The sequence below is a fragment of the Tauraco erythrolophus genome, chromosome 7 (genome assembly GCF_009769465.1).
Source record: "Tauraco erythrolophus isolate bTauEry1 chromosome 7, bTauEry1.pri, whole genome shotgun sequence".
In the NCBI taxonomy this organism is placed as follows: Eukaryota; Metazoa; Chordata; class Aves; order Musophagiformes; family Musophagidae; genus Tauraco; species Tauraco erythrolophus.
This window is the reverse complement of record NC_141471.1, coordinates 56561987-56588924: the sequence shown is the minus strand read 5'-3', so window position 1 is coordinate 56588924 and position 26938 is coordinate 56561987. Positions and strand designations below refer to the sequence as shown.

Here is a 26938-nt window from a genome sequence, read left to right as displayed (position 1 = left end):
AGAGTAGCCTGAGGCCCCAGTGAGATGGCCATTGCAGAAAACTGCTGCAGTGACGTTAAGACATGTCCCCAGGTAGCAGAGCAGCAGCCACTTCAACAGCAAAGTCTGCTTTAGCCTGAACTACTGGTGGAAGTGGTGTGAGCTAATCCGAAAAAGCATCTTTAGCACATGGGGAATGGCTAAGCAGTGGCAACAGCAAATACCAACTCAGTCACTTCTACAGTGAGCATCTGTACACAGTTTTAGGCTGTGACGAAGTACAATCCTTCCACTTGCCTGAAGGAAAGTCATTCTGCATGAGTTGGTAAGAAAATGAACATTTACAAAGATGCACAGACTGGCAGCACCTTTAAAAATCAGAAACAGGTACAATACAAATTTTGCAGCTCTATGGCTATCTTCTACAATGAATCTTAAGGGTCTTTTTCCAGGTTGTACAACAGAAATAAGATATATGGTTCCATTTCGAAAAACATCATAATCCTATTTGAGATTATCAGGACAGGGGGCAATGGATTTCCCTGTGGGAAAGAGGAGTTATACAGAAGAGAGGAATCTCACTTAGGACAACAGAAGGAGGAGAGCAGAGGTCATGAACGCACTAAGGAACATCAGGTTTTGGGGGGAGAGATAAGAGTGGATAAGAGGAAGAACATCTAAAGAATAAAAGCATACTGAAGACTAATGTGTGATTAAGGACAGTTTTCCAAAAGCTTCAAGACAGGAAAAAAAAAAGTCACCAGAGAAGAGAGGAAGGGCATGGAGGGCAGGAGTGCTTTAAAAATAGCACAAAATTGAAGATTAAGAGTGATGGATGGTGAGTAAGCGAATATTTAGCTAGTTTAACTGCAGGCACCAGAAGAAGTAGAGTATGAGGATGAGGGAAGACACCTCCCTGTCTTTGTTAAGCATAGGAAACTTCAGCTCTTGGAAGGCCGGTGCTCTGAACCACAACCCAAGGGTTAATTCACACTAATTCCAGGCTATGTGAGTCATGTTTTTTCGGCTAGCAGGGCCTGAGGTGGCATCTCTGCACAGTTCTGCGCCACAGAGTCTAACTCCAAATTGTGAGACCCTGACCCAGTACAACACTGCACACGCATGAAAGCTGAAGATAAGATCTTCTGATGCAAAACAAGAAATCACAGGTGTTTCACCGCACCCCACAGAAGACACTCTTACCTGCATGAGCATGTAATAGATCCCAGCCACTCCGTGGGCTGCTCCAACATATTGCTTCCTGTGCCACTGGTACAACAGAGGACAACGGTCTGTTTTCCGCTCCTCCTTAGAAAAGTTTTTCCCCGATTCAATAATAGCATCTATCACCTACAAAAGAGAACACATCCCTTCCATCTATCTCGCTTGCTTTGATTCAGAGGGTTTTGCTTTGTCATCACTAAAACCACAGTAAAGAATAAGCCACAATAATCAGCGTTAGGACAATGATATTTGATTGATTTGGACTTGAGGCAGAAATGGAATTTTTCCTAAATGATGGAATCATTTATATTCCTATATAGTAGTAGAAATCTAATATATAAATATTTCTAATAACCTTTTTCCAAACCTGCCTTCTCTGGTTCTGGCATCCACAGAACATCATGCATCGTTCCCACACTGAATTGTCTTTTTCACTTAAACACTTCCACACTTATTTCTTAAGGTTTCTCATAACAGCTTCTCATCCTCAAATGCTCCAAACCTAGTTACATATTAGATTAATTTCCATGGCTGGCCACAGACCCACCTGTGCTGGCCTGTCTCCGTCCTAGCTGGGCAGCAGGGAAAGGGGGAAAAGATTGGAGGGATGGATGAGACTGAGTTCCTAGTTCTATGTGCCTCTCATCTCCAGCCTCCCTCTCTTAATCCCTTGAATTATGTGAAGGAGTGATTCCAGTTCAACCTCACTGATGCTGTGGCACTGGAAAGAGAAAAATATCTTACCTCTTTGATAACAGACTGTGGAACAGTGTCTGCACCGATTTCAGTATTCAGGTACAGCAAGGCATATAGGTAACCTGCTCTGCCATAAAGCAGCTCATCTGGAAGTTCAGCATCGGTGCTTACGACTGTCCTTTGGAGCTGCAACAACCTGCATCAGACAAGGAAGGTGCAGAGAGAGAGCATCTTCTCTAGAGACCATACCGGACTACGTATTGCACAAACCCTCTATCAAACCAGAAGCAGAACGAGTGCTGAAGCCCCACCACTTCCCTTCAGTCACTCCCAGTGCAGCTGGCTGCCAGCTTTACACACAGGAGCTCTGCATGGGTGCGTGCCACCTCTGAGACTCCGAGGCAACTCGGAGCCAGAGCCAGGTGAGTGTTAGTGCAACCCTCAGGTTTTTGTGCAGACAGAAACAGATGTATGGGTGCAGGGTGGGGGCTGGACAAGGCTGGAGAACTACTCCAACAAATAGGGAGCACCATCTGGAGCCTCTGGGAATTTCACCTAAGTGAGGACCCTGAATTGTAGGCGTGTAAGAGAGAAACAAGAAAAACGAACCAAAAAAGCCAAGGCCACCATTTAGCACTCTCCCTCCCTAGACAACACGTCATCTCAAATGTTTAACAGCTTAATTTTGAAAAGGACACTGCTATTATGCACAAGTGTTTTGTTTGCCTTTAGCGATGGGGAAAAAACCTTGGGCTGACCATCACAACTCTCAGTTGCACTAAAGAGTCTCCCTGCTATTACTCTACCAGTCTGCGTTAGAATTGAGGTGGAGCAGAGACCCACTTTCCTGCCCACTCCCTCCCTGTCTCTTCCTATCTTTTGTGATTAAATTGGCAATTATATGAAACCGTAAAGATTATCACATTTTAAATTCAGGGAGGGGGCAAGACAATCTAGATTAAGACTAAATTCAATTTGCAGATTCCTCCCAACAGCTATTACTCAGCAGAAATGTTAGCACTAACATCATGATGGAGCAAAAACACTGATTCCAATGGCTTGTTTATGCTGTCACTGCTTAACACCAGGGAAAAGTCACTCAGAAAAAAAAATAATAGTTTTATATTAGCATTCCTTTCTTGGAACTACTCTTTGGACTTGGAACTAAATTATTTTCTGTTAAACTGTTCACTGTTAAGTTTTATTATTCAAATCACACAACTGGACAGCTACAAGGGAAAAAGTAAAAAGCGCAATCATAGATTACATTTTGACATCTATTATGTACCACTCAGCTGGTATCACGAATATATTTGTAAACAAAAAAAGGAGGAAAGGAACAAATAATCAAACTAACGTCCTTTTCAGTCCTCCTCCTAGAAATGACTTTCCAAGCAGCGGCGAGGCTAAAAGATTTATTGCTAATCTCATTTTGCTATACTCATGCTTCACGCCTTATAGCAACACAGCTTTTCTAGCTGCATCCAAAATGATATGCCCAAATTTACTGCCAGTTCTAAAAGCGAAAAAAAAAAACCAAACCTACCACGCATTTTAAAACTGAAATATTAATTCAGGAACAGCAGCAGAGATTAATCACAGTAGGATTCTAGATTAGAAAGAGACCAATTTTATTTCCAAATATAAACCAGAATGGAGATGAGGACACAAGGCTAGTCTGCAGATTTTAGCAGCCTCAGGTATGCTGCTGGACCGCTAGCAGCTGGATTGCTAGTGCCGAATGCGAACTTCACAGGGCTTCCGTGCTTCCAGCCCTTGCCGGGGCAGCAATCAGCTCCATACCAGCAAAGGGAAAGTCAGTTCTCCAAGGAAGCTCTACATCTAAATGGGATTTCTCCAGACGTTTGTTACATTGAGATTACTTTGAAAAGGGGCTGGAATTTTTTCAGGCTACCCTTCATATGCTCTGACCTAATTAAAGCCCTTGCCTTTGACAATTCAGCAAATACCTCCTATTTGTTTCATTAAATCTTTGAAGATATCAATCCGATGTACCATGTTTCTGCCTGGATGTTTCCAGATCCCTGCAGTGTACATGTTTTGTAATGAATCCATAATTAAGACCCACGCTTTACAGGAAGCATCACATACTGCACAAACACTACATATTGCCGATGACAGGCGCGCCGCTTTTGTTAAATGTCACTTCAACGTGACAAAATCAAAACGTGCAGGCGCTACAGATGATGTCCAGGACATCCTGTCCCTACAACAACAGAGGACTCGAGATAACCCACTAAATGTGATTCAAGTGTAAGCCTGCTTTAATAAAGATAAAGCCTATTTTGTAGCCTTCTACTAAAAATGTATCAGGGGAGAAAGTGACTCCACTTTTTAATCCTGTCCTTCAAAACACCACTCGCTAATGTGACTGAACCAATGGTCTCTTCAAATGAAGGGCATGGCTTTTTCCATCATCAACCACTTACTTGGCAACACATTCTTTAGATTCAGTGTCGTTTTTCAGCTTGTGATAAACCACTGCACCCACTGCCAGCGGCCCAGCATCACCACAGAGGAAGGTAACTCTTCTGCCATTCAGATTGCGAAGGATTCTCTTCACATAATCAAGAGATCGCAGCAAATGGCTCTGGTTTTTCGTGACGCGGTACAGTTGCAGATATAACAGGGCAATACCTGAAACAACCACATGAAAAAGAGATAGTTTCACTTATTTTTCCTTCTAAGTATATCGTATTCCCCCTCTTTCGTGCCTCTGAACCAGTAAATCAAATGCAAACAGGTATTTGGGCAATTAAAAGATGTCAGTCACAGGTGCTAGCTTATGCAATGGCCATCAGGCTGTCTATTTTGATTACATTTCGATTTGGATTGTGACAAAAATAAGAAAAACATCAGACTGAAGCCCAACAGCAGACTCATGATTTACAGAGAATTAAGAAAATTCATGACATAGACACTGATGCTTGGCCAAGAAATCACTGAAGACTCAAAAATATGGGCTAACAAGTATCTGTATGACCAAGTACATTGACTGTGTAATACTCATCTATTATATGCAAGAAGTGACTTGTTTTCCATTTGATTTGTAAAAGGATCTTTTGATGAGTTTTTGGATTCAACTTCCCAAGCTCTTTATTTCACAACAAGATTACGAGCTTCTACAAGTCAAACTGGTTTGTAAAAGCCAAAAAGCAAACACGTCCTCAGAGAATGCCAGAAGGTAATATCAAGCTCCACTCCATTAAACTCATGACACAGTTTTCCATTAAAACCAAACCAAACATTAGAAATTGCAACAAGGTAGACTGAAGAAAGTGAAACGAATCTATCTCAGTGGATGTTTACTAGTGTGCAGAGGCAAAATATTTACCTCCAGACGTACTGCATCGCAAACTCCTTGCTGAACGGAGCGCGCTGTCCTGAGCCACAATTAAGCCGAGCACACACAAGGCCTGCTGAGCTGCACAGAGAGGCTACCTGGGGAGTACAAGAAGAACAGCACCACGAGAGTGCTGGTACATCCTCAGACGTTCTCCGGACTGGCTCTGAACGGGCCTTTCTAGCTGAGTCCAAGAGGAGAGCTGCAGAGCTCGGGTAGCCCAATTCAGTGGCACAGGGACTTGTAGGCTATTTACTGGGATTTCTTTTTATGTTGCAAGATATGTGTAGCTATCTGGGCTTGAATAAGCAGGGCAGTTGTTTTCAGCATTGCTTTTATCTTCTGATTCGCACGCTAGCAAAATGCTGCAAGGAGCAAGTTTGAGAAGAAAGTACTTTCACTAAGTTTTTTAAAAGCCAGATTATTTCAGTATTTTTATTCAGGTGTCGATTCCACAGAAGCCTCAAAAGAAGTTTACAACTCGGAATAGATGTAGCAGTGATCTAGGAAAGCAGGATGGAAAAACCCAGTTCTCGTTAGACCACGTTACTTGTTCATCTATCTTCTCGTTGCAGCTAATGATGGCTGTGTTACTTTTAGCTTATGACTCATTTTCAGCACGCTCTGGTTTATCAGCCGTAACTTCAGTTGTCAGTCACCGTGTCAGAACACGGCTCCCCGGGAGCCGTTTTGTAATGTCAGCACAGGAATGCCCACCACTTGAGACCTTCTGCACTCACTTAGCAGCCACTCATTTTCAGACCTTGACACACATCTACCTTTTAAGTCTGAGTTGTCTAAAACTTCCCCATCCATCCACCCACAGCACCATCTGTACCAAAACATTAAGAAAGCAAAAAAATTTTAGTCTTTCACTGCCAGAATTAAGCCTGAGCATGGGCAAAGCCTGCAGTTTTTCCAAGCTGCCGCTCCCCAAGACACAAAAATAAAAGAATAGATCTCCTCAGGGCATGTGTCAAACATGCTGGGCTAAAAGCACAAGTATGTTTGAAGCGTGAGCTAGACAGAGCAGGAATAGAATATGCCATTGTAATACCAAAGTGGCACTTAAGAGGCCAAGACAGAAAAGCATTTTAGCAGCTTGAAGAGCAGTGGACGCATCAGGCTTGACAACTGCAGGCTCTGGCTAAACGATCAGAAGGGATCACTCATATTTGGACAGCATCAGTGATGCAATGCCAAATGAACAGTGCCTAGCAATAACCAGTGCTTGCACACGCCTGTTTATCGTCACCCACTTCACAATCTTGCAACCCCACCTCCATACTCCCCCTCCTCTCACGTTCATTTTACCATTTTGGTACAGACAGAAGAAGCAGAATCAAATTATCCATACTCTAGATTTTAAGGCTCCAAGCTCCTGGGCACAGAACATTCCTCCTCAGTGATTAGAATATGCTGTTCCCATCAGACAACTGCTAGCTATCAGTCAGTTGAACAGAAAAAGGTGAAAATAATCCATTCTAAGAAAATATTAAAGAAACTAGAGGTAAGGCTATTAGAAGGAGTAGCCTTAGAAAATCCACTCTTTTTGCAAGATAAAGAACTCCAGATACAAAAGCCAACTACCTCTCTGTAACTAGATCCTTTGTCCACTGGAATCAATGTAAGTCATTCCAGACAGTAGTGACCAAGGGTCCAGAGTTAAAAGAAACCAACTTGCACAAATGCCTGTAACAGAGTACTTCTGCTGTTCCTGTGAGAGTATCAGAATCTCCTCCTGTGAATAAACCCAATTACGCCTTTTAACAAACACACTTAGTTCAAATTCTAGCTTTCTCACCAGTCCAGCCAGTATAGGCAGAGCAGTCATGTGGATCTGCCGTCTTCAGCCCTTCTTCCATTTGTTGCAAAAGGTCCTTGATTTTTGTCTGGATCTGTTTTGAGAACCGAGCACTGACCTGAAATAAAGGAGACAGGAGAAAAGGAGCGAGTCAGAAAAGGATAGAATCCAAGAATGCATGCCGTCTGCACCACTTTCTTGTTTGGAAAAAAAAAAATAAAACACAAAAAAATCCCTAGGGAATAAATACCACATGCAGCAACCCACAGTGTCAAGGTGGTTCATCTTAACTGTGTCCCATGTCATGCATTCTGACTACGTATTAGAATAAGTTACTAGTAAAATATTAAACAAAAATTATCTGGGGATGCTTTAAAGTCACATGAAGAGCAGCTATGGACACTGACAGTATGTAATTATATGATGCCTCTTATCTCAGGCTCTTAATACAGTAAGCAAAGCTTCTCTGCACTGAGTAAAAGGTGAATAGAAGCAAACAGAAGACAACCATCTGCTGCCACTCCATGGACCAACACTGCATTCAGGGTCCTGGTACCAAGACGACGTTGGAACACGGCACAGTGAAACTACAAGCCCTGTGTAATAGGTGGCTACTCTCATCACAAAGTCCCTGCACATCTTTTGTGGCACTATGAAGCAGGAAATAGCTAAAGGAAAACAAATGCTCATATTTGAGACAAGCAAGTCAAAGTCAAGCCATTATCTGCAATGATGTGCTCCATCACATCATCCATGATGTATTCACATTTTCTTCCTAAATCCAAGACTCTCTTTGTTGTCTTAGTTCATGATCACCACATGGGAGGCCAGTCGCTTAGAGCTGTAACATGCCCTTCCTCTCACTTCTTGCTTTCTCCTCTCCCCAAAACAATATTAGGATTGACATGCTTTATCAGGAGGGGAGGTTGTCAAATGCAGTGAACTATCGAAGAACAAATACCTAAAAGAATCAGCTAGATGCAAAGAAGATCAGTAAAAGCAGCTTGGCAGCTTCAGGTCGTAAGTTGAAGAAACTAACCGTTGATTTTATTCATTGCTTGCTTTTACTTTCAACCAAGAAAAGTTTACATAGATGCTATATATGAAATATAACACAGGAGACTTTACTCTTGCCACCATATCCCTCTCATTAAGCATACTGTATGAGAAGATACATTACTGATTACTCCCTTAAGCCTATGGAACATGGAAGTAGCCAATTAACTAGTATTTACTGCCCTATTAACTTCCATGGGAGAGTATTCAGGAAATTCCTTCACAGGAAGAGTCTACATTTGAGTGGGAGCATCAGAAACAACACTCAAAAATGTTGCGGGTTGCGTTTTTTTATATTTACAGCATCACTTGTTGATCAGCTTTTCCTATTAACACATTTATTAAAAGTTATTTTATATATTTAAATAGAGCCTAAGGTCTAGGTTTACTTATAGAACAATTTATCTACCACAGAGCTAGAAAAGGAAAAAAAAAAAGCTATAGAAAAAGCTTTACCATTAGCAGGTAATTGCATCACTGACAAAATAGTGATGTATGCAAACTCTGTGCCACCTAAAAACATTTTGTGAATGTGCTTCTTCCATCATCTACAGAAAGTCCCAAGCATATACCCCTTGTTCACTAAGTCACAGTTATCAAGTAACACCTAGAAGATAAACTCTCTAGGAACACAAAAGCCAGCAGAGCTTCCCCACCTCCCCAACCAAAAGTCACAACACAGTGGTCATCAGAAAAAGGGCATTATGCACTGTGGCTACCTGTCAGCTTACACTGAGAATAAGCTACCATTTCCTAAATAGTTCCTGGTCTTGTTCCACCCCTTGCTTCCCCAGCCTGCTCCCAAATAACAGCCAGAACAAATCAGAGTGGTGAAGGCTTACTTTCATGTTAAACACATATACACTTACTGGAGAATGAGAAATCACCTCATTAGGAAGGCAAGTTCTTGTTTGATTACAACACATCCCAAAAGGGAGGGGTTCAGATAAAAGCGGTTCTTGGAGGCCTGAATGCAACTGATCACTCAAAATACACCACACTTTGTACTCTTGCTCAGAGCGGAGCTTCAAGTAAGTAAATTCAAACATCCATTCAATGGATTCAGAAATCAGAAACATGATAGGAATCACTCAGGTCCTCTGACACGCTCAGAAGTCTCCAAGGTCAATGGTTCAAATCCATTTTATGATGGTGGGATAGGGAGGAAAAAGGAAATTGTGCTGTTATTAGGTCACACATATACCCCTCTAGGAAGAAGATGCTACAGCTCCCTTAACCCTCTCCAGTAACTCTAGAAGTAGCAACCAAACACTATAAGCATCTGACACCTACTCTTTGGCTTTCGTGCCGCATTAAGCACCTTTTTGGTAGGAAACTGTACCACGCACACACCAGAGAACACATGCCCTCTCCCCTTTTAGCTAGTTCAGTGAAGTCTCAACACAAAGCAAAACCCTTGCTAAGGGCAAGGCTTCCCCCCTTGAAAAGACCGCTATGCCAAGGCTAAGGCATATGGTGAAACAGCGTGAGGATATCCATGCGGATGCATCCAGGCATAGCGCTCAGTTTCTCTGGCGAGCGTGAACCAAGGATTCGGACTCCCGGTTTGTTTACCTAATGCACACCACAAGCAGGCTGGTTATCCCTTTGTTCTGGCAATACACCTGCTGTTACCAAATGAGGACGTTTTTTAATCAAACGCCAGATCAAATTTCCTAGAGGCAGGAGGGGAGGACATCAGGACACCTGGGTTCTGCTTTGAAACCTTGGTCCCATACAAGTAATTTCGCTCAGCTTGGCATTTCTCCCTCTCTGAAATGGGAATTGTAACTTACCAATCTTGACTCAGTGCTTGGAAAAGCACAGATGAAAGGATTATTTTTTGATTATGATTATAATCATTTATCAGCCCAAACAAAGATACTCCTAAGTTTATGCCACTGTGAATAGGTTATGAAAGGCAACAAAGTTTTCCCCAGCTACCCACCTACTCCTCCACCACTGCCTATTTTTTTTTTTTGGTTGCTCTGAAGCTTTAACAACAGAGCACCATCACTGTTCATTTGGTAAGATTCCACTATAAGCTTTTAACAGATGCTTACATGCACTAGAATAAATTAATTACATAAAAAAAAGAATGTTGAAAGGTGGCTTTAGAAGATTTATAAGCCTCCTTCAAGGAATCTTATGGTAGCATTACAGCTGAGCATAAAGCACGCTAATTTGTGTTGAACACAGATTGATTTTCATGAGAAGCATATTCATTTCATAAGGATGATCCAGCTGGCATTCAGCCTTCTCTGCAGGTGACTCTGGTAGGGAAAACAAAAACCAGGAAGCCTGACCTCTGATATCCAGTATCATATTTACTCCTGGTTCACAACAAACTGGGTAATAACAGAGCTGAAGAGTATCTTTTAACAAGTAAAACCAGCTTTCTCCAGGAATTCAACGACTGCATTACTCCTCTGCTGCTGTAGAAAGAACAAACACGATCATCCCAACCACTGCTCAAGCTTCAGATTGGCAAAACACAAAAAATGAGAGCTCATTCCCCGTAATACCCAAAGGAACTTTGCACTGTATCCATTATGGTAACAAGAAAGGCTCGTATCAGGGTCAAACAAAAGTAGTACAGGAAAATACAAATATGTTGGGTTTGCCAACTAAGTGTTTTGTGATTTATTTGAACCATATCACTTTTTCCATTGCAGTGAGGCAGTATGCAAAGCTACATGCCAATCCAAAGCCTTTCAAAGGCAACAAAAACATAAGAAATGTAAGCATATATGTAACATCACTCACCTTTGGCACTGATGACATAGCGTCCAAATTATGCTGTCCATGTCATCAATACCTGTTCCCCCTATCTGCTGCCTTTCATTTGTAGGGTTCCTAAAAAGAACTTCAATCATCTTATTTTGTAAACCCAGCACTAAAACAACACGTTACAAAAAATACACTATGATGCAAATAAGAATCTCCTAAGAGAAATATACATTTCACTTGCAGTTGATATTGCAATAAAACACCAATTCTTGCTGAACTACCTCTCCGTTACGGCCATATCCACCTTTACAGCTGTGGCTCTACAACAAACCAGGAGCAGATGAGGCAATAAGCAGCTGCTATGTATCTGTTTTCTGTGATGATTTCTGGTAGGTAAGGGAAGCCTGTAAGTTGAAACCTTGCAAGTTTTAAAGTAAAACATGCACATTTTGACCAGATACCACAGTGCTTACGAAGTCTGACAATGCAACTGTGAGACCTTACAGCAGTCCTTCTGTGGTCAGAAGTAATACTCTGGTTTGACTGACACAGGGTGAGTCACTTCATTTGCCTTTGTCAAAGACATTTAGATATCGATGTTTTTCAAAGCATTTATTTCTATCTCAACACATTTGTGCTGAGTAACTTGTGCAGACTCACGGTAGGACAATGGAGACCTGAGCTCAGCTTCCTCAAGAGTTGCTAATATACCAGTCTTTCCTGCCACCACCAGCTCCTGAAACAACCATCTTACTATTAACTTATTTTACTATTGCACTATTCTGTTCCACCTTTTGGGGGACTGCAGGAGGAAGCAACTGATTATGCAGAAGCAGCAAGGAGATAGCCGACACAGAGTATGACCTACTGAACAAGCAAAATAATACTTTTATTTTATCTCAGTTCAAATCCAGTTAGGAAGAGAGATTTCGCAGAGAAGTGACTTGATATTGTTGGTGATGTGTAGAACAAGAGACATAACAGTGCCGGGTTTTCTTTCAGGCAAAGCACATTTCAAGGCGAAAAAAAAATACAGCATAAGTGGGCACTGCAGCAAAGACTCGTTCAAAAATCAAACTTGCATAGAAGACTGCATGAGGGACGTGACAGACCCTGGTATGGGAGAACAGGGTGGAGGACGACTCACAGCTCTACTGAAACGAGAAATCCTGGCCACACCGAAATCATTGGGAACTTTGCCACTGACTGTAAGGGAGCCAGGTTTCACACCCACGTGCTGGAGCACAGGTTTACTGAAGCAGGATGAGGTCTCACACTCACTCCCCGAGAGCTCCTGGAAGAGTAGACTAGAAACAATGGCAGTAGAATCCCACATGCAGAATCTAGAAAGGTCAGCTGGGAAGTGATCTGCCTCTTTGTACATAAAAATGAGTTTTACTTTGTTTTTACCTAAAACAAAAGGCTGTTACAGCTCCAAGAGCAGCATTTTTTCTTCCCTGAAAATACCAGATACTAAGAAACCTCATCACCCAGCATCTGAAATAGTTAAACATCGCTCTCTGCTACTACTCAGTTAGGTCCTTCCAGAAACAAATGCCAGTTCTGCAAAGCCACATGCTTAATAAATGATTTGAAACACTGCTGTCACGTTGAACACTGAACACGTTGCTTTGTTTCCCAGTGATCTGGCACCTAGTGCCATACATGTGATAGTGGGGCGAGGCGGGAGGGAAAAGAAGAAGAGAAAAAAGGGGGAAGGGAGGGAAAGAAAGGGAGAAAAATCAATAGCTGTAGGCAAATTAATACACTGCTACAAACGCCGACTTAGGAATAGACTTTAAATGCATGCATCACCCTACCCCAGAGGAAATGAAGGTGTGAAAAACAGCATTAAAAGGCAATCCATTCAAGTTACAGAAAAAAATGTTTAAAGCATGTAAGAAATGACGAGACTGTGCCTCTAAGGTATTGATGTGTAAAAGGAGCTATTTGTCTCATTAGTAATTAGGTTGAAAAGAACCCAAAGCCTAAAGATTTAGATCATCATTAAGAGTCACCAAAAAGCTTCAGATTATTGATAACAAAAATAAACATGATTAATAGACATCGAGGAACATGTTGTGGTTTAACCCCAGCTGGCAGCTAAGCACCAACCAGCCACTTGCTCACTCTCCTCCGGTGGGATGGGGGAGAGAATCAGAAGGGTAGAAGTGAGAAAACTCATAGGTTGAGGTAAAGACAGTTTAATCAGTAAAGCAAAAGCCGTTGTGTGCAAGCAAAGCAAAACAAGGAATCCATTCACTACTTCCTACTGGCAGGCAGGTGTTCAGCCATCTCCGGGAAAGCAGGGCTCCGTCGTGCCTAACGGTTACTTGGGAACACAAACTCCATCACTCCAAATGTGTTCCCCTCCCTTCCTCCTTCTTCCCTTAGTTTTATACGCTGAGCATGACATTATACAGTGTGAAATATCCCTTTGGTCAGTTGGGGTCAGCTGTCCCGGCGGTGTCTCCTCCCAGCTCCCTGTGTACCCCCAGCCTACTCGCTGGTGGGGTGGGGTGAGAAGCAGAAAAGGCTTTGGAGGTTCGATTTTGCCCCCAGAGTGATTCCCACTAGTGTAAGTGGTTGCAGATCAGTTTCAGAACAGAGGGAGCTTGCTGCTCTCAGCGAGACAATTAAAATGCCCAGTGAGACAACCCCGCAAATAGAAAAAATACCATAGGGAGGGTGAAGCAATGACAAAGAACTTCAGACATATTTTTTTTAAATATATTTTAAAGGAGGAGGAAGACTGAAAAGCCACATAAAGGAATCATCAGAACTAACAGGAGATTGAGAAAGTACCAGGAAACTAATCGCCACCAAGTCACCCAACAAATAATCTAAGTAAATATTCTGCATTGCGACTAAGTGATAATCTTTGCTAATAAGCATCATCAGCTTTCAAACAGGTTCCTTGCAAGGAGCCCCCTGCAAAGCCTAATTAAGTACATTGTATACATTTGTCAGAACATACAACCTTTTACTAATATTCTTAAAAAACATTATGGCAAGTCAGAAAAAACTTATCAAGAAAGAATTGGCCTAAAAAGAGAAGTAACTGTTTGGGCATCCTAGTGACCTATCATAGAGTTTTAATCCAATTTCAGTGCTGTCAAAGACTACCCCCTTGTGATTCCACAACAAATCCAGAGAATCTTAAGTCAAGGGCTGGGATGTGATAACATCTTGATGCCATAGGTGTTTTTCTTGCAAACACACAAAATCCACATAGGTTGCCTAGGCACGAGGTTGCTTCTACCTTCCCCTGGATGAGCGGGTAAGATCAGCCTGCCTTTGGTTGTCGAGTCACTGGCCTGTAAATGGTGTGAAGGTGGCTCCCAAATCACACCCCCCTATGCTACGGATGTAGCCACAGAGCTGAGGTGGCTCTGAGGACAGTGGGTAATTTGAGGCTGATATTAGTGGGTCACCCATGGAGCCAGGTCCTTGAAGAAACCATTGCCACCTTTTAGCAGCAAGCTGTCCTCATCCTTCCCCTTCCCAGGAAATCCATTACAGCTTCGTAGCTCTCTACCACACGAAGGTTTTGATGAACAGTTTCTGAGCCAACACAACTGGCTGCCCCTGCTTTATGCCAGCCAGGTCAGACCTCACCAGCATCAGTCCCTCACCCACAGCTAACGGGCAGCACAATGCCAACAAGACTTGATGTTAATTGCAGCTATAGGTTGCCTTTGCTCCAGTTCAGGTGGGAAAGCAAAGCACAATACTGCTCAGAGGAGTTATTCTTTGGTTCCCAACCTGCAAGGGCCCATGGCCTGATATTGACACATTTAACAACAGGTGAGTTTATAACTAGAGTTGCTTGTAATGCAGGGGAAACTATCAGAAGAACATCTGCTTTTCAAATATTAAATCTTTCCCTAATAAACGACTACAGTGAATTAAAAATTAAACGAAACTTAACAGACAAACTGATTTTCCCACGAACTAGGGAATATGCTTTGTTCCAAGTTCATAGCTGTCTATTCATTTCTCTGCCCCTCTGACCATCTACATTTCTGTTTTGAAAACTTTTGGACCACTCTGAGACAACATCTGTAGGTACTTTTTCAGGCTAAGGTATCACTATGGGGTCTATAGTGATAGATATTTATTTGAAAAATCTGTATTTTTTTTTAAACAAAGACTTAAATTTGAAATCATTTTTCTTATTAATCTAGAATTAATACCGTCTGATGCATTATTACCTTCAGCTTTCTCAAACAAGTTACAGAAACACTTAAAGTCCACAATACTTTTAGGGTGAAGAAATTTAGTTAAGGAAAAGTGAATTTCAACTACATGAGCAGAGCTCACCTAGGTAACTGTAGTATTTACTGTGACTGTTTTTAAGGAGGTAAATCAGCAGTCCAAAAATCTTGTTTTCTCTTCTCCTGTTGCCACACCTTCCAGCTTTCTGAACTGTACCTTATGCATACAAACACATGCTTCCACACGCAGCACTTTGTCCCAATTGTCTCACATTTCAGACAAGGACTCAAAGAGCTTCTTGTCCTTTTATCTGCCAGATGAATTTTCGATGGCAATCGTGGCAGCTTACGAAATCAAATGGAGGGATTAATAATGCATTGCCTTCCATGACAACGGCAGAGCCCCGCACACCTCTGGCTGTCATTATGTGAGTCACCCAGCGCTCACCGCTCCACACAGCAGCAGATGGGAGGAAGAAATTATGCAGCGCACTGAGGGCTTCTGAAAGCTGCTCTCATTTTTAGGAAACTCGAGCTATCGCGTACAGCCGTTTACAGAACAGACTTCCTAACCTGTGTGAAATCCTTTTGTCTTCACTGAGGCTTTAGGCAGGCAAAGATGTTTCTCTGACAGGACTGGAGTCTGTTAAATGCAAAAAAACCCACCCAAACCAAAACCAACAAACAACAATAACAACAAAAGCACCTCAAAATACTCATCGGGAAGTCTCATAAAGTCAGGACAGTACTAGGATTAACAATATGCAAATGCTGCAAAGAATATAAATACACATGCTTATAGCTATGTTCTAGCCCAGAAGTATGTAGGACAATCCTCAGATTTTGCAGAGCCAGAAACAAAAGAAAATGTATACTTGCATCTGCCTTCTCCTGTGAAATGCAGAGAGCTGAAAAAATTCAAAGACCACAGAAAGCTGCTGTAGTTCAATCACTTTAAGACAGTACAGAAGGTGATTTTTTTTCCAGAGGAGCTTCATACTTTTGAAGGTAACAAAGCCCAGACACCACCTTTTATCAAATACACAGCTACACAGGTGCTCAAAGATGTTTTCCAAACAAAGCTGCACAAATAGCTGTTAACTGCCACACGACACGTTTGATGCTGGGAAAAAACATTTGCATCCACTGCAAAACAGCATACTCATCTACAGCAGAGCAGAACAGACATTTCTAAGGTGAATATAGGGCTAGAAATTCTTGACTAACTCATTTCAGCTCTGCCACAGAAGAATGTCTCTGAATTTGGATTCATTCAAGAATTAAATCTGAAGTAAATTAGAGTTGAACTATTCTGCAATACAGTTACTATTCTCTGAAAATAACTTTTAAGGAAGTTCACCCTCCTCCAGCATCAGTTCTCACTTTGGAAAGGTGTAGTCAACCTAGATCAGCAGTAAATGAAGGCCTATTTTCTCTTTTAAAAAATAGACACGAAGTGTGGGCTCTAAAGCAGGTGTGTCAGAAGGATGACAGGCCTACAGAAGGCCTTAGAAGTTCTTGGTATGATTTTTACCAATTTAACAATACATAGCTATAGTTGTTCTGTCATCTCCTCTCAGCCCTCATACTTCAACTCATCATACTTGGATGTTTTTTATACGCTGAATCAGATACAAAAGAACAAAGAAATTACAGTTCTGGTTCACAAAAAAAAACCCTAGTTTCACCAGCACTGGGTATACTGCCAGAGGTTTCTGTGAAAACAAAGTAGATTTCACTTCCAAACCTACCCATGCTTTTTAACCCTTTCAAGTGCCAAGTTCTGCTTCTGACAGCGGCAATTAGTTGTAGCAGTAAGACACCAGTCCCCCAAAGTACTCTCTTAGCTGCACACAACTTCACCAACCTCAGTTGCAACAACCAGTGAAACCTTTCATTGCCTTGGACTGATGGTGAGCTGATGCTGTCCTGCTCATTGCTATCACAGTCAGGAAGAATGCTGCTCTCACTGCCGGCCATCACCATCCTCATCCCACCCTACCAGCAAATCAAGGTAACTCCTTATCATCACAAGCAGGAAAACGCAGAGCTGAGGTTACAGGCTCTCCTTTATTCACCCCAGCATACGCATGAGTTAGGGAAGTTAGCTTCCTACCCAGCACCTTTGTGCTTCTAGCAACGTCACCACACAGTGTTTTTCATCCAAAAGGTAACGAAGCAGCATGGTACTGAAAGATGAGGCTGCTCAGGGGCTAAAGCGACACAAGATCCATATTCTGGTATTCCTTCTGCAGCTTAAGCCTGCCTGCACAGCAACAGGCCAGAGCAGGTTCTGTGTTTAAAGCCTAAAACACACACAGTTCCCCAAACAGCAGCGCGTGGTGTTGAGGATATAAGCAGAACAGGACGACCGTGACCGTCGTGGGACCAGCACCACCAGACAGACCTTCTGCTGGCTCAAACTGACTGCCAGGTGCCTTACCATCGTGCGGCTGAATCTATAGGCGTTTGTCCGTCAGCAAACACGTGCCTTGGAGAGAACAGCCCAGCATCCCCTAAAGCCTGAGCGTTGCTGTCACCAGAGGAGAAACTCGTTCATCTTTTCCCTTCCCCGCGTGCTTTCGTTGGCGAAACTCGGACAACTTGCGAGCGGTGTCACCGACTCACCGCGGTGACCGGGCAGCGCTGCCTCCTCCGCGCTGGTTCGCATTCGGGGGTGAAACACACGGCTTACGGCAGTCGCCCCGTTCGACTCCACGCCGTGCGGCCGGGCCGAGCCCCCGCTCCTTCCCTCCGCTCACCCCGCCCGCCTTTCCCCTCCGCAGCCCTCGCGGCCGCCGCCTCCGCCACGGGCAGGGGCTGCACGGCGCTCCGCAGCGGCGCGGACAGGCCGCGGGCCGCCCCTCCCCGCGTCGCCGGAGGCCGCGGCGAGCCCAGGGCCCCGCCGGAGGCCGCCCCGGGGCAGCGCCGGCGGTGGCCCACGCCGTGAGGCCGCCCCTGAGGGGAGGAAGCTCTCCGCCAGCGAGGCAGGGCCCGGGGTTTCGGGACGCGGCGCCCGCCTGCGCGCCCAACCGGGACTCACCTTCCCGTCGGCGCCGAAGGGGAGGGACTCCTCCGGCGGGAGCGGCGCCTTGTCCCGCGGGGCGTCCGCCGCGCTGGGGGCGGCCGCGGCTCCGGCTCCGTGGGGCTGGTAGTCGGGGTAAGGGTTGGCGAAAGCCCGCTCCTCCATCTCCGCCTCGCCGCCCAGCTGCAGCTTCAGCCTCTTGGACATGCTCTCTCCCATCTCAGCCGGCCCCCGGCCCGCCTCCCCGCACGGCAAGCCGGCGGGGACACACTCCGCCCCGCAGAGCGGCGGATTTGCAGCGACGCGAGCGCCGCGGCCGGCGGCTGCCCCCGGTTACAGCCGCCGCCCGGCGGGCGCGGAGGCGAGGGGCCTGCGGCGGCCCCGCGGCGCCGGGGCTGGGTCAGGGAGGGCGGGGAGGCGCGGCCCGCCGGCCCCGCGCTGGGGGGGCTGCGGTGGCGATGCCCGCGGCCGCTTGCCCATCTGCGCCGCCGTAGGGCAGAGGCGCCGCCGGCCCCGAGCCGCCGAAGCCCGACTTGGGAAGGCGAAAGGGGAGCTGCGACGCCGCGGCTTTGCTTGGCGTCTCCGTCAGCCGGGAAGGGGGAGCGGCGAGCGCGGCGGCATCACACCCGCAGGGACAGAGCGCGGCCGGGGCCCCCCCGCGGGATGAGCCGGCGGGGTGGCACCCCTGCAAAGCCCGCCCGAGCTCCTCACCGTCCCTCGACGGGCCGTCAGTCCCTCGGGCTGCTGCTGCTGCCAGCTGCACGCCGGACGGGGAAGCGAAGCTCCCGCCGGCTCCTCCCGCCCGTCCCCCCGCGGCGGGGACGAGCCGTCGCTCGGCGCATCTCAGAGCAGCGGCAGCAGCAGCAGGAGGGGGAAGGACAGCCCCAGGAGGAGGCAGTACGCCACCAGCTGCTTCGCCCGGGTCATCCGCAGCCTCCGCCGGGCCTCGCTCACCCACCGGCAGCCCCCGAGCCCTGCGCGCCGACCCTCGGCCAGCCCCGGCAGGAGGGAGGCGGCTGCCGCAGCCCCGACGCCCGCCCCGAAGGGAAGGAGGCGGCCCTCGGCCGCCGCCCGGCGGGAAGGGGGGAGGCGACGGCGGCCGCTCCTCAGCCGGCGACGGGGGGGGCAGCTCCCCGGGGAGAAGAGGGAGAGTGGCTCCTTCCCCGTCCCGCCCTCGGGTGACACTGGCGGCTTCTTGTGCCTGCTCTGTCTACGGGGAACCCCGTCCCAAAAGCCAAAACATATTAAAAAAAAAAAGAAAAAAACACCGAACCCCCCCCCAGCGCTGGAGGGACGGGGCTGCGGCAGCTTGTTGTCCCCAGCCTGTGTCCCCGCTCCTCGCGTGGGGCCGGGCGCGGACGGGCAGGGAAGGACGCCAGCGATCGGCGGTGGCGGCGGGAGGTGAGGGGGGGGATCGCATCCCGCCTCGGGGGTAGCAGTGGCTCCGTCCCGTGTGGATCGAGGGTTTCTGTTTGGGATCCAGTCCTGGGGGGTGGCCGAATACCAGCGTACCGTGTCAACATAGATTTAGCCCGTCGTTCAACGGACACCTCCATCTACAGCTGGGAGAAGAGCTCCAGGAGAAGGGGCACCGTACAACAATCGAGGATAAATATTTTCCATTCACAAATAAAGGGTAGATGCTGTCAATATTGTCACAGCCTTCAGGCATTCGTGTCTCGTACTGAAACACCCTTGTGCAGAAACAGACTGCAAAAAGCCTGCAATCCAGCCAAACACAGCACACAGTATAGTGTAAAAATACAGACACTGGAGAACTCATTATCCCATTAAATATTTACCCCCAACTATGCCATCGCTTTTTGCTAGTTATTGTAAGTCAGCCAGACCGTAAACTATTAATTCAAGACCTGGGCACTGTGCGGACTTATTGATCTTTGGTTTTCTGTGCTGAGTAATTTTATTGATATCAAAATACATATTCAGTTTGTAAGATTCAATATAAGTGACACCTCTCTCAGCGTTGGCTTCAGTTTATGGTTGTTTGTAGTGATATACATGTGAATAAATGAGGCATGTCTGTTATAATTCTAGTAAGTACTTTCTTCATGTTATGTATTTTTAGAAATTGACCTGATGACAAAGCAGAAATTCCAAACAGCTTGTCCGGCAAGAGGTACCTCATATTTGCTCTGGAAGTGAAAATAACCACCCACTCAAAAATTACACAGTCATGTATAAAATATCCTGTTCTGTAATAATTTAAAAAAAAATCACTTTATGCATTATTTCCTCTTTAATGGGGACATCTTTTGTGCTGTGTTGCAGAGCCTGAAAGACTAAATGCAGAACGTTTTTTTAAAAAATCCCTTGTCTCTGTATAGACATTTTGCTATGCAAAAACCAGTTTTTCATCTTGGATGTTTTCCTGCCCTCAGCGAACACCAGCTGCACCAGTGCAAGTAACTTCGTCTGCATAACGAAGATCAGAATTAAGCCTTTAATAAACGTGTGTGGCTTCTGTTTTCTTACACCTTCTACTCTCCTTGAATCAAAATGGTGGCAATATAAAAGCGAGATCAAACTGGTGCCTGCTCAGGGCCTGCAGATGAGGGGTGAGGGTGCTCCCTGGCACCTTGCAGGAGCAGCTTGTTCACTTCGTCTGGAGTAGTGGGTCGGGGGGTGGTGGGTTTGCACTCTTGCCCTGTGCATCGTCGCACTGTTTGGTTATCATCTGCACACTGCTGTCTTCAACACCGATTTCTGAGGCACTTCTCTCTGTGTTCACTGTTCTTCACATCCATACATGATATGTTTAGCCTCAAGCATACAAGGTCTTCTTTAGTTCTTAGCAGGTGGGATACAGGTCAAAAGAATTTAAGCTTTTCTTTTGCTCCATTACCTTTGATACACACAGAGCTCCCACAGCCTGAATGGGAATCATGGATAAAGGAGGAGGAAAAAGGTTGGGCTGAGTGAGGTGACAACCTTTAACGTAAGTTTTAAGCAAGAATAAATTCTCATCTGTAACAGTATGGAGCAGAAGGCCTTGCCTACTGAAATCATCATTTCCTGGGTGCTTTCATCCAGAATATGTCCAACTGCTACAGAAAGCAGTGAGTCTTCATCCTTTCTTCCCAGTCTAGCTGCGCACTCCTTTAACCTGCCTTCTGCAGCACTGGCAAACATGCAGCCCTGCAGTGAGCTGATCTAGCCAAAAGCTGTCCTTTTCCTTTCTGTGATGTAGGTGAAATTGCAATCAATAGTTAACCAAGGCCTGATTCCTGCTTAGATGTCAGTTTCTTCGTGTAATTCATGAAAAGTTTTCCTTAACAGATCATTGGGCTACTCGTTCTTTACACAAGAGGAATTCATGAACCCCTCCCTTTTACTTCTTCTGGCCTTTCTTTCCCTGTAAGCCTCTTTACATCCTGCAGCGTCTGACAAGTGCTCCCAATGGGACTAGTGCCAATTTTTAAAATAGTAAAATAAAGTACCTGTCACTTTTTGGGCCAGGACTCGTTAATCCGAATCCATGCATAAACCATAAATGATGCTGTGCTTTCTCATGTGTTTTGCCGTTTGATTCCCAGTATGTGTAGTAAATTATCCTAACTAACAAGGAGGGAAGCAGCGTTGTATATCCCAGAGCCAACTCTCCCAGGGCTAGTACGCAGCCGATCTTCACACTATACCCCACGCGAGCTACATCACGTTGCAATGCGATGCAGCTTGCAGAATGAGTGTGAGCAACCACCAGGAATCTCTGAAAGCTCTAGCTGTGACATGTTTAATGGTTCCTTCAGCAGCTGTGTTCATTCTTATTACAGTATAATTGCACTTATTTACTTTTGTGCGCAATGGCTCCAGATATGTGCAAGCAACAGCTCCATCCATGTTTTGTTCCGTGGAGATGGGATGATGAGTACGTGACTTCAGCACCCATAGTAAAGCGCCTTGTAAATTCTGGGAAACCAGTGTAGCAGCTGGCATTAATCTCATTTTATTTCTAAATATAGATCTATGAGATTCAGCTGAAATAACTGAAAAGCGAGAGCTTCAGGAACAGTCCCTGCTAATATGCTACATATTGGAGAACAAGGCTGTACACTGCTTTCGTCAGGATTTAGCTGTGGCAACACAAGGTATGGCAGTTTCTCAGCTGGTGTTAATTAGGACAGCAGGTCAGTGGAGATGGAGCAGTTTATACATCCACTGCAAATCAGGGATCATACCTTTATTCAACATGAATGAAGTCTTTCATGCTGACTTGCTCTCTCTCTCTGGTCCTCTCATCTTCAGGCTGTGCTTTGTCTGTGCTGCATCCTTTGTGCTCTGCAGCAAACCTTTTTTTCCTCTAGTGCTACCATAGGCCTATAATAGCCTATAAGGACTTCCTAATTCCCTCGTCACTGTTACTATTCGCTCCCCTTAGCTGTAATTCCTAATGTTTGTTGTTGGTTGTTTTTTTTTTCCCTGCTACCACTGTCTAATATTATGTTCTGCAACTAAATTATTTAAAACTCTTTGGCACTAGTAAACTAGGGGGGGGCGGCTGCTTCTTTTAATAAACAGGATATTATGAAATAAAATCTTCAGGATCAGGTTTTGCATTTAAATTGCAAAAGACTTACAGACTTTGGACCAAATTCTGTCCTGCATTTCAATTCAGCTTCAGGTGGAGTATAACTCAGTGTAAGAGAGAATGGGCTTGTGCGGTATGTTATTATCATATTGCGTTTTAGTAGCAACAAATTTCTCTGCTGCTGTAAGTAACTGATCTGTAAAATAGCATAATCTTGCTATTTAAGGTCTCAGAGATTTCTGTGAATCTGATAAGACACTACGCTACTCAATCACTAACAAGTTTTAATAATTACTCCATCTAATACAGTTCTCTTCTTATTTTCTGTTCTTATCTTTGGTCTTGTAGCAGAAAAAGCAGTGTTGTCAAGTCTGCTGCACTTCTGTTTTGATGAGTGCACACTAATAAGTGATAAGCCTGAGCAGCAGTTGTTGCACTTCAGCCTGTTTTTAAAGAATGGATTTTGTTGTAATCAAACGTTTCTCTCCCTTATCCCCTTAACTCCAGTGGTTTTCAGTTTGCACGTCCTGAAGAACACAGCTAATAACGACATTGTGCACAGATCTCTGTAAATGTTCTTGTAGGTCTTTGCTGTCTACGGTGACTATGGAACCAGCTCACTGTTATTAAAACATACACTTAGTAGTTATTGACTTAGTGTTGGATTTTCAAAGGAGCCATTTCCAACCCTGACAAGGTTTGTAAGCCCAGGGAAACAAAAGTTCAGTGAGTAGAAAACAAATGTAACTCTCCCAAAGGCAAGGAACAGGATGAACAGAAGTGAAAGATGGGTGCTTTTAGGATACCTGCAGCTGTCCAGTGTCTATAAAAAGAAGCAACAGAACAAGTGTTGGATGAGAGGATTCCCTTTGCCTGAAGAAGCTGTTGCATGCTGGTTGTTCAAATTTGACTTCAACTCTGCTATGTTTTACTTTTTCTATCTTTTGAATGGAACAATATCAGTGTGGCTTAAAAAGCAGCCCTAGTCACTACCTTGAGGTATGGATAGGTGAAAGACCCAGGCCCAGCATTTACCAAAAGTAGTGGGCATGGTGCTGCGATCCACTGAATGATCTCATTTCCGTTTGTTCAGGGTTTCATCAGAGAAATTCACGTTCTTCAAAATGTGCTCACGAGTTCACAGGTTTGGGTTCTATCTTCAGTGGTAATGTTTTTTTGGGGGACTAAACATGCAAAACACAAGCACCTTCAAGCAAATTAGCTTTATAACTTTTGCAGGATAAGAACAAACTGTAACAGTACAAGAAGGGAGAAGAGGAAGAAGGGGAAACAAGGGAATCTGAGAAAGACAAGACAAAGATAAAACCATCAGGAGTAATGAAGCGCTGTGCTGCTCCTGCTAAAGGAAATGGAGAAAGATCTCACTGACTTTAAATGAGGCAGCTAGCTTATCTCTACCCTGACACTGAAAGCGCAAATACAGAAACTATTGCTCAAGGTAGTACAACCTGGATAATGATAGTAGTGAAATGACAAGAAAGTTTTTAACACAGGCTGTACCATCCACCACCCGTCACTGCGGGTAGTCACCAGCCTTCAGAATCAGCAACACGGGGCAGAGAGACAGAAAAAACAAATTTCTCACCCATCTTCGGGCTGCAAGAGGTCAGGGCTGTTCCTGACACATTTGCCTGACCAGATTTTAAAGACCACCACCAAGAAGAGTCGCCTCCGTAGGCAGCCATCTCTAGTGTTGTTCCCATGAGCAAATTATTTCCTGGGTCTAACCTGGAAGTCCTTTGCTGCAGTTTTAAACCATATGGAGAAGAGTTTATGCTACGATTTGTGCCCCTGCAGCCTTGCTAATAAATCAGAACTAGCACAGCTACAACTACCTCGATACAGTGTGGGTTTGTGGGTTATGGTGCAAGAAGTGAAATGGGCCTGATGTCTGAACAACACCCTTCTCTTTCCCTCCTGCCCCCCACCTTTGTAGCATCATATTTTGGATCTCTTGGCTGCCGTGCATTTGATAGCCATTGTCTTGTCCGGATAACCATGCTACAACTCCCTTTGTGATGTGCATCTCTCTCCCAGAAGGGCCCTGAAGGTACCCTGGCTTGCCACCAGTGGTAAAAAGGCTGGCAGGTCATGCATTTAACTGGAAACCTGCATCAGCAAAGCATCTGAGGTGAAAGAAGAGCCAAACCTACTTGTGTATCTCAGTTGATTACCACTAATTCCTTCTGAGAGCCCTTGGGACTGCAGCATTTGCAGAAGCATAGAAAGTCTCATTTTCTGCCGTATGTTATGGACGCGTTCTTGCAAGGTGTGGAGAGCTTTTCTGATGAGCATATGATTTTCAGAAGCCTGGATCAGAAACCAATTTACTAAGATATTATTGGAGCATTCGTACTCATCAGGATTCTGTCCTTAAGTATATTGCTTGCATATTTTACTAGAAATATAAAATTTCTAGGTGGTCTTCTGCTAGTGGAAACGTTCTGTACATTTCCTGATGCTGTGGAGAGCACCAAGCAGTGCTGTTTACATCCTTTGCTGTGAGGTCCATGCCCCACGTCCTTAGTTACGGAAGCAGAAACCATCTTATCTGGTGCGTTAGGTCCAAGCCTGAACTGAAATTGCAGCCTAAGGAATAGACAAGAGTGAAGAAAAGGACAATCATTTTTCTCTCCTTACCTGAAAGGCCAAAGAAGAACTATATTCATGTGGAAAAGTTCCTAACACAGCCCTCATAAAGGAAGAACGTCCATATGCACACCAGTCTCTCCATTTAGGTATAACACATCCCTCTTTTATCCTTGTGGGGAACAGCATGGGGAGCTGGTGTGTTTTTGCACAAAAGCAGCAATAACCAAGGGAGTCACAGCCCCCTTATTACCATTGCCTAGTGCAATCTTGTTCACATGTTGTAAGATGGAGTCACAGCTACAAGATTGTGCAGCTCATCCCTTCCAGCTCTTCCCAGTCAGTGCACGGCTTCATCTGCCCCAGCGGAGTGTACAGTTTGCACCATTAGCACCGTTCTTCCCATGGATTCTGCGTCTTGGGAGTTGGGAAGAGGGAGAGACAGAAAAAGAAGCAGCTCCATTTTTTCCCATTTTTAACTGAAATGGTCCATGTTAACCGAAAACCCATTTTGCCAAATGTGCCTGCATGATCTTATCTTTTGAATTCTTATTGGTCTCCAAGATCTGATTTGCATCTCTAAAAAAAGCCCTGTTTTGTCAGAAAGTATGAGGAAAAAAGTCAGAGTTCCCAAAATTAAGGTGACTAGGATCTTGCAAAAGAAATCAACTACCTCTGTAACAACAGTAAAATCCCTTTGGCTATGTAAGTAACAAAGAGGGGGGGGGGGAAAAAAAAAAAAAAAAAGATGTTTGGGGTTCTTTTTTAGATGGGGTAAGAAGAAGGTTAAGAAGTTTTAAGGAGATTAACGGTAATCTAAGTCTACTGAAAATCAAAATGAATATTTTGGCTCAGCTTTCAGTAACACAGTGGCTACAGAACGTAGCGGTGAAACAGGGTAATGGGAACAAGTGAAGGAGAACAAATTACCACATTCTGGGTTTGGGCTGAAACAAAACTTAAATTATTTAACACCCAGTTTAACTGGAGTCATAAAAGTTGGCAAATGAAACTGCAGTTCCCTCAGTGATGTTCATCTGTGCAGTTATCAAATTAGCCAATACTGTGTGGTTGGAGAACAGCACATATAGGACCGGTTTAATGAATAGAGAAATAATGAAGCCCTCCATTACCAACCACTAGTATGACCTCAGTAGGACGCAAAGATTTAGTACAAATATTGAAGAAAAGATTAATAGGGGAAATGGAGATAAATGGAAAAAAAATACAATGTGGGTTTGTAATACATCTCTCACAGCGGAGAAACTCTCTGCTGTTCTTTGATGAGAAAGGCAGTTCTGTAGTTAAAGGATGTACAGAAGCTGTCACTCATTTATTCGGTTGCGATAGCATGATTGGTAACTTGCCATGTAGCCCAAGAGCAGGTTAATACAATTATTATACAGTAAGCTGTGCTGTTGTCAAAGGGGGTGCATGGGGCTAGAGGAAAGGTGTTAGAGTTGATGGTTAAGGTAGTAGAGGAGTGTCTTTGGGACTGATCCTAATGGACATTTGTATTAACAATGTTTGTACAGAAAATAAGGAAAAGAAACCCAGTTAATTTTAGAGAGAATAATCAGAATGCTGTAGTAGAAGACTTAAATGATAGAAACGGGCAGCTGTTGGTAGTTTCAATAGGGAATAAGGGAGTATTGACCACAGTACAAGGTCATAATAACTCTGCCTG

The 26938-nt window shown here is 44.6% G+C and overlaps 1 protein-coding gene across 1 annotated transcript in view; it reads right to left on the bottom strand.

Moving 5' to 3' along the window:
* Nucleotides 1–18314, bottom strand: part of LANCL2 (LanC like glutathione S-transferase 2) — a 28388-nt gene extending 10074 nt beyond the window's left edge. The window contains exons 1-5 of the mRNA XM_086614673.1: nt 18114–18314; nt 7068–7185; nt 4350–4557; nt 1948–2095; nt 1183–1329 (exon numbers count right to left, since the gene is read on the bottom strand). Coding sequence (XP_086470799.1) covers nt 1183–1329; nt 1948–2095; nt 4350–4557; nt 7068–7185; nt 18114–18314 — 822 coding nt within the window. The remainder of the gene's footprint in view (nt 1–1182; nt 1330–1947; nt 2096–4349; nt 4558–7067; nt 7186–18113) is intronic.
* Between the last annotated feature and the right edge of the window lie 8624 nt (nt 18315–26938).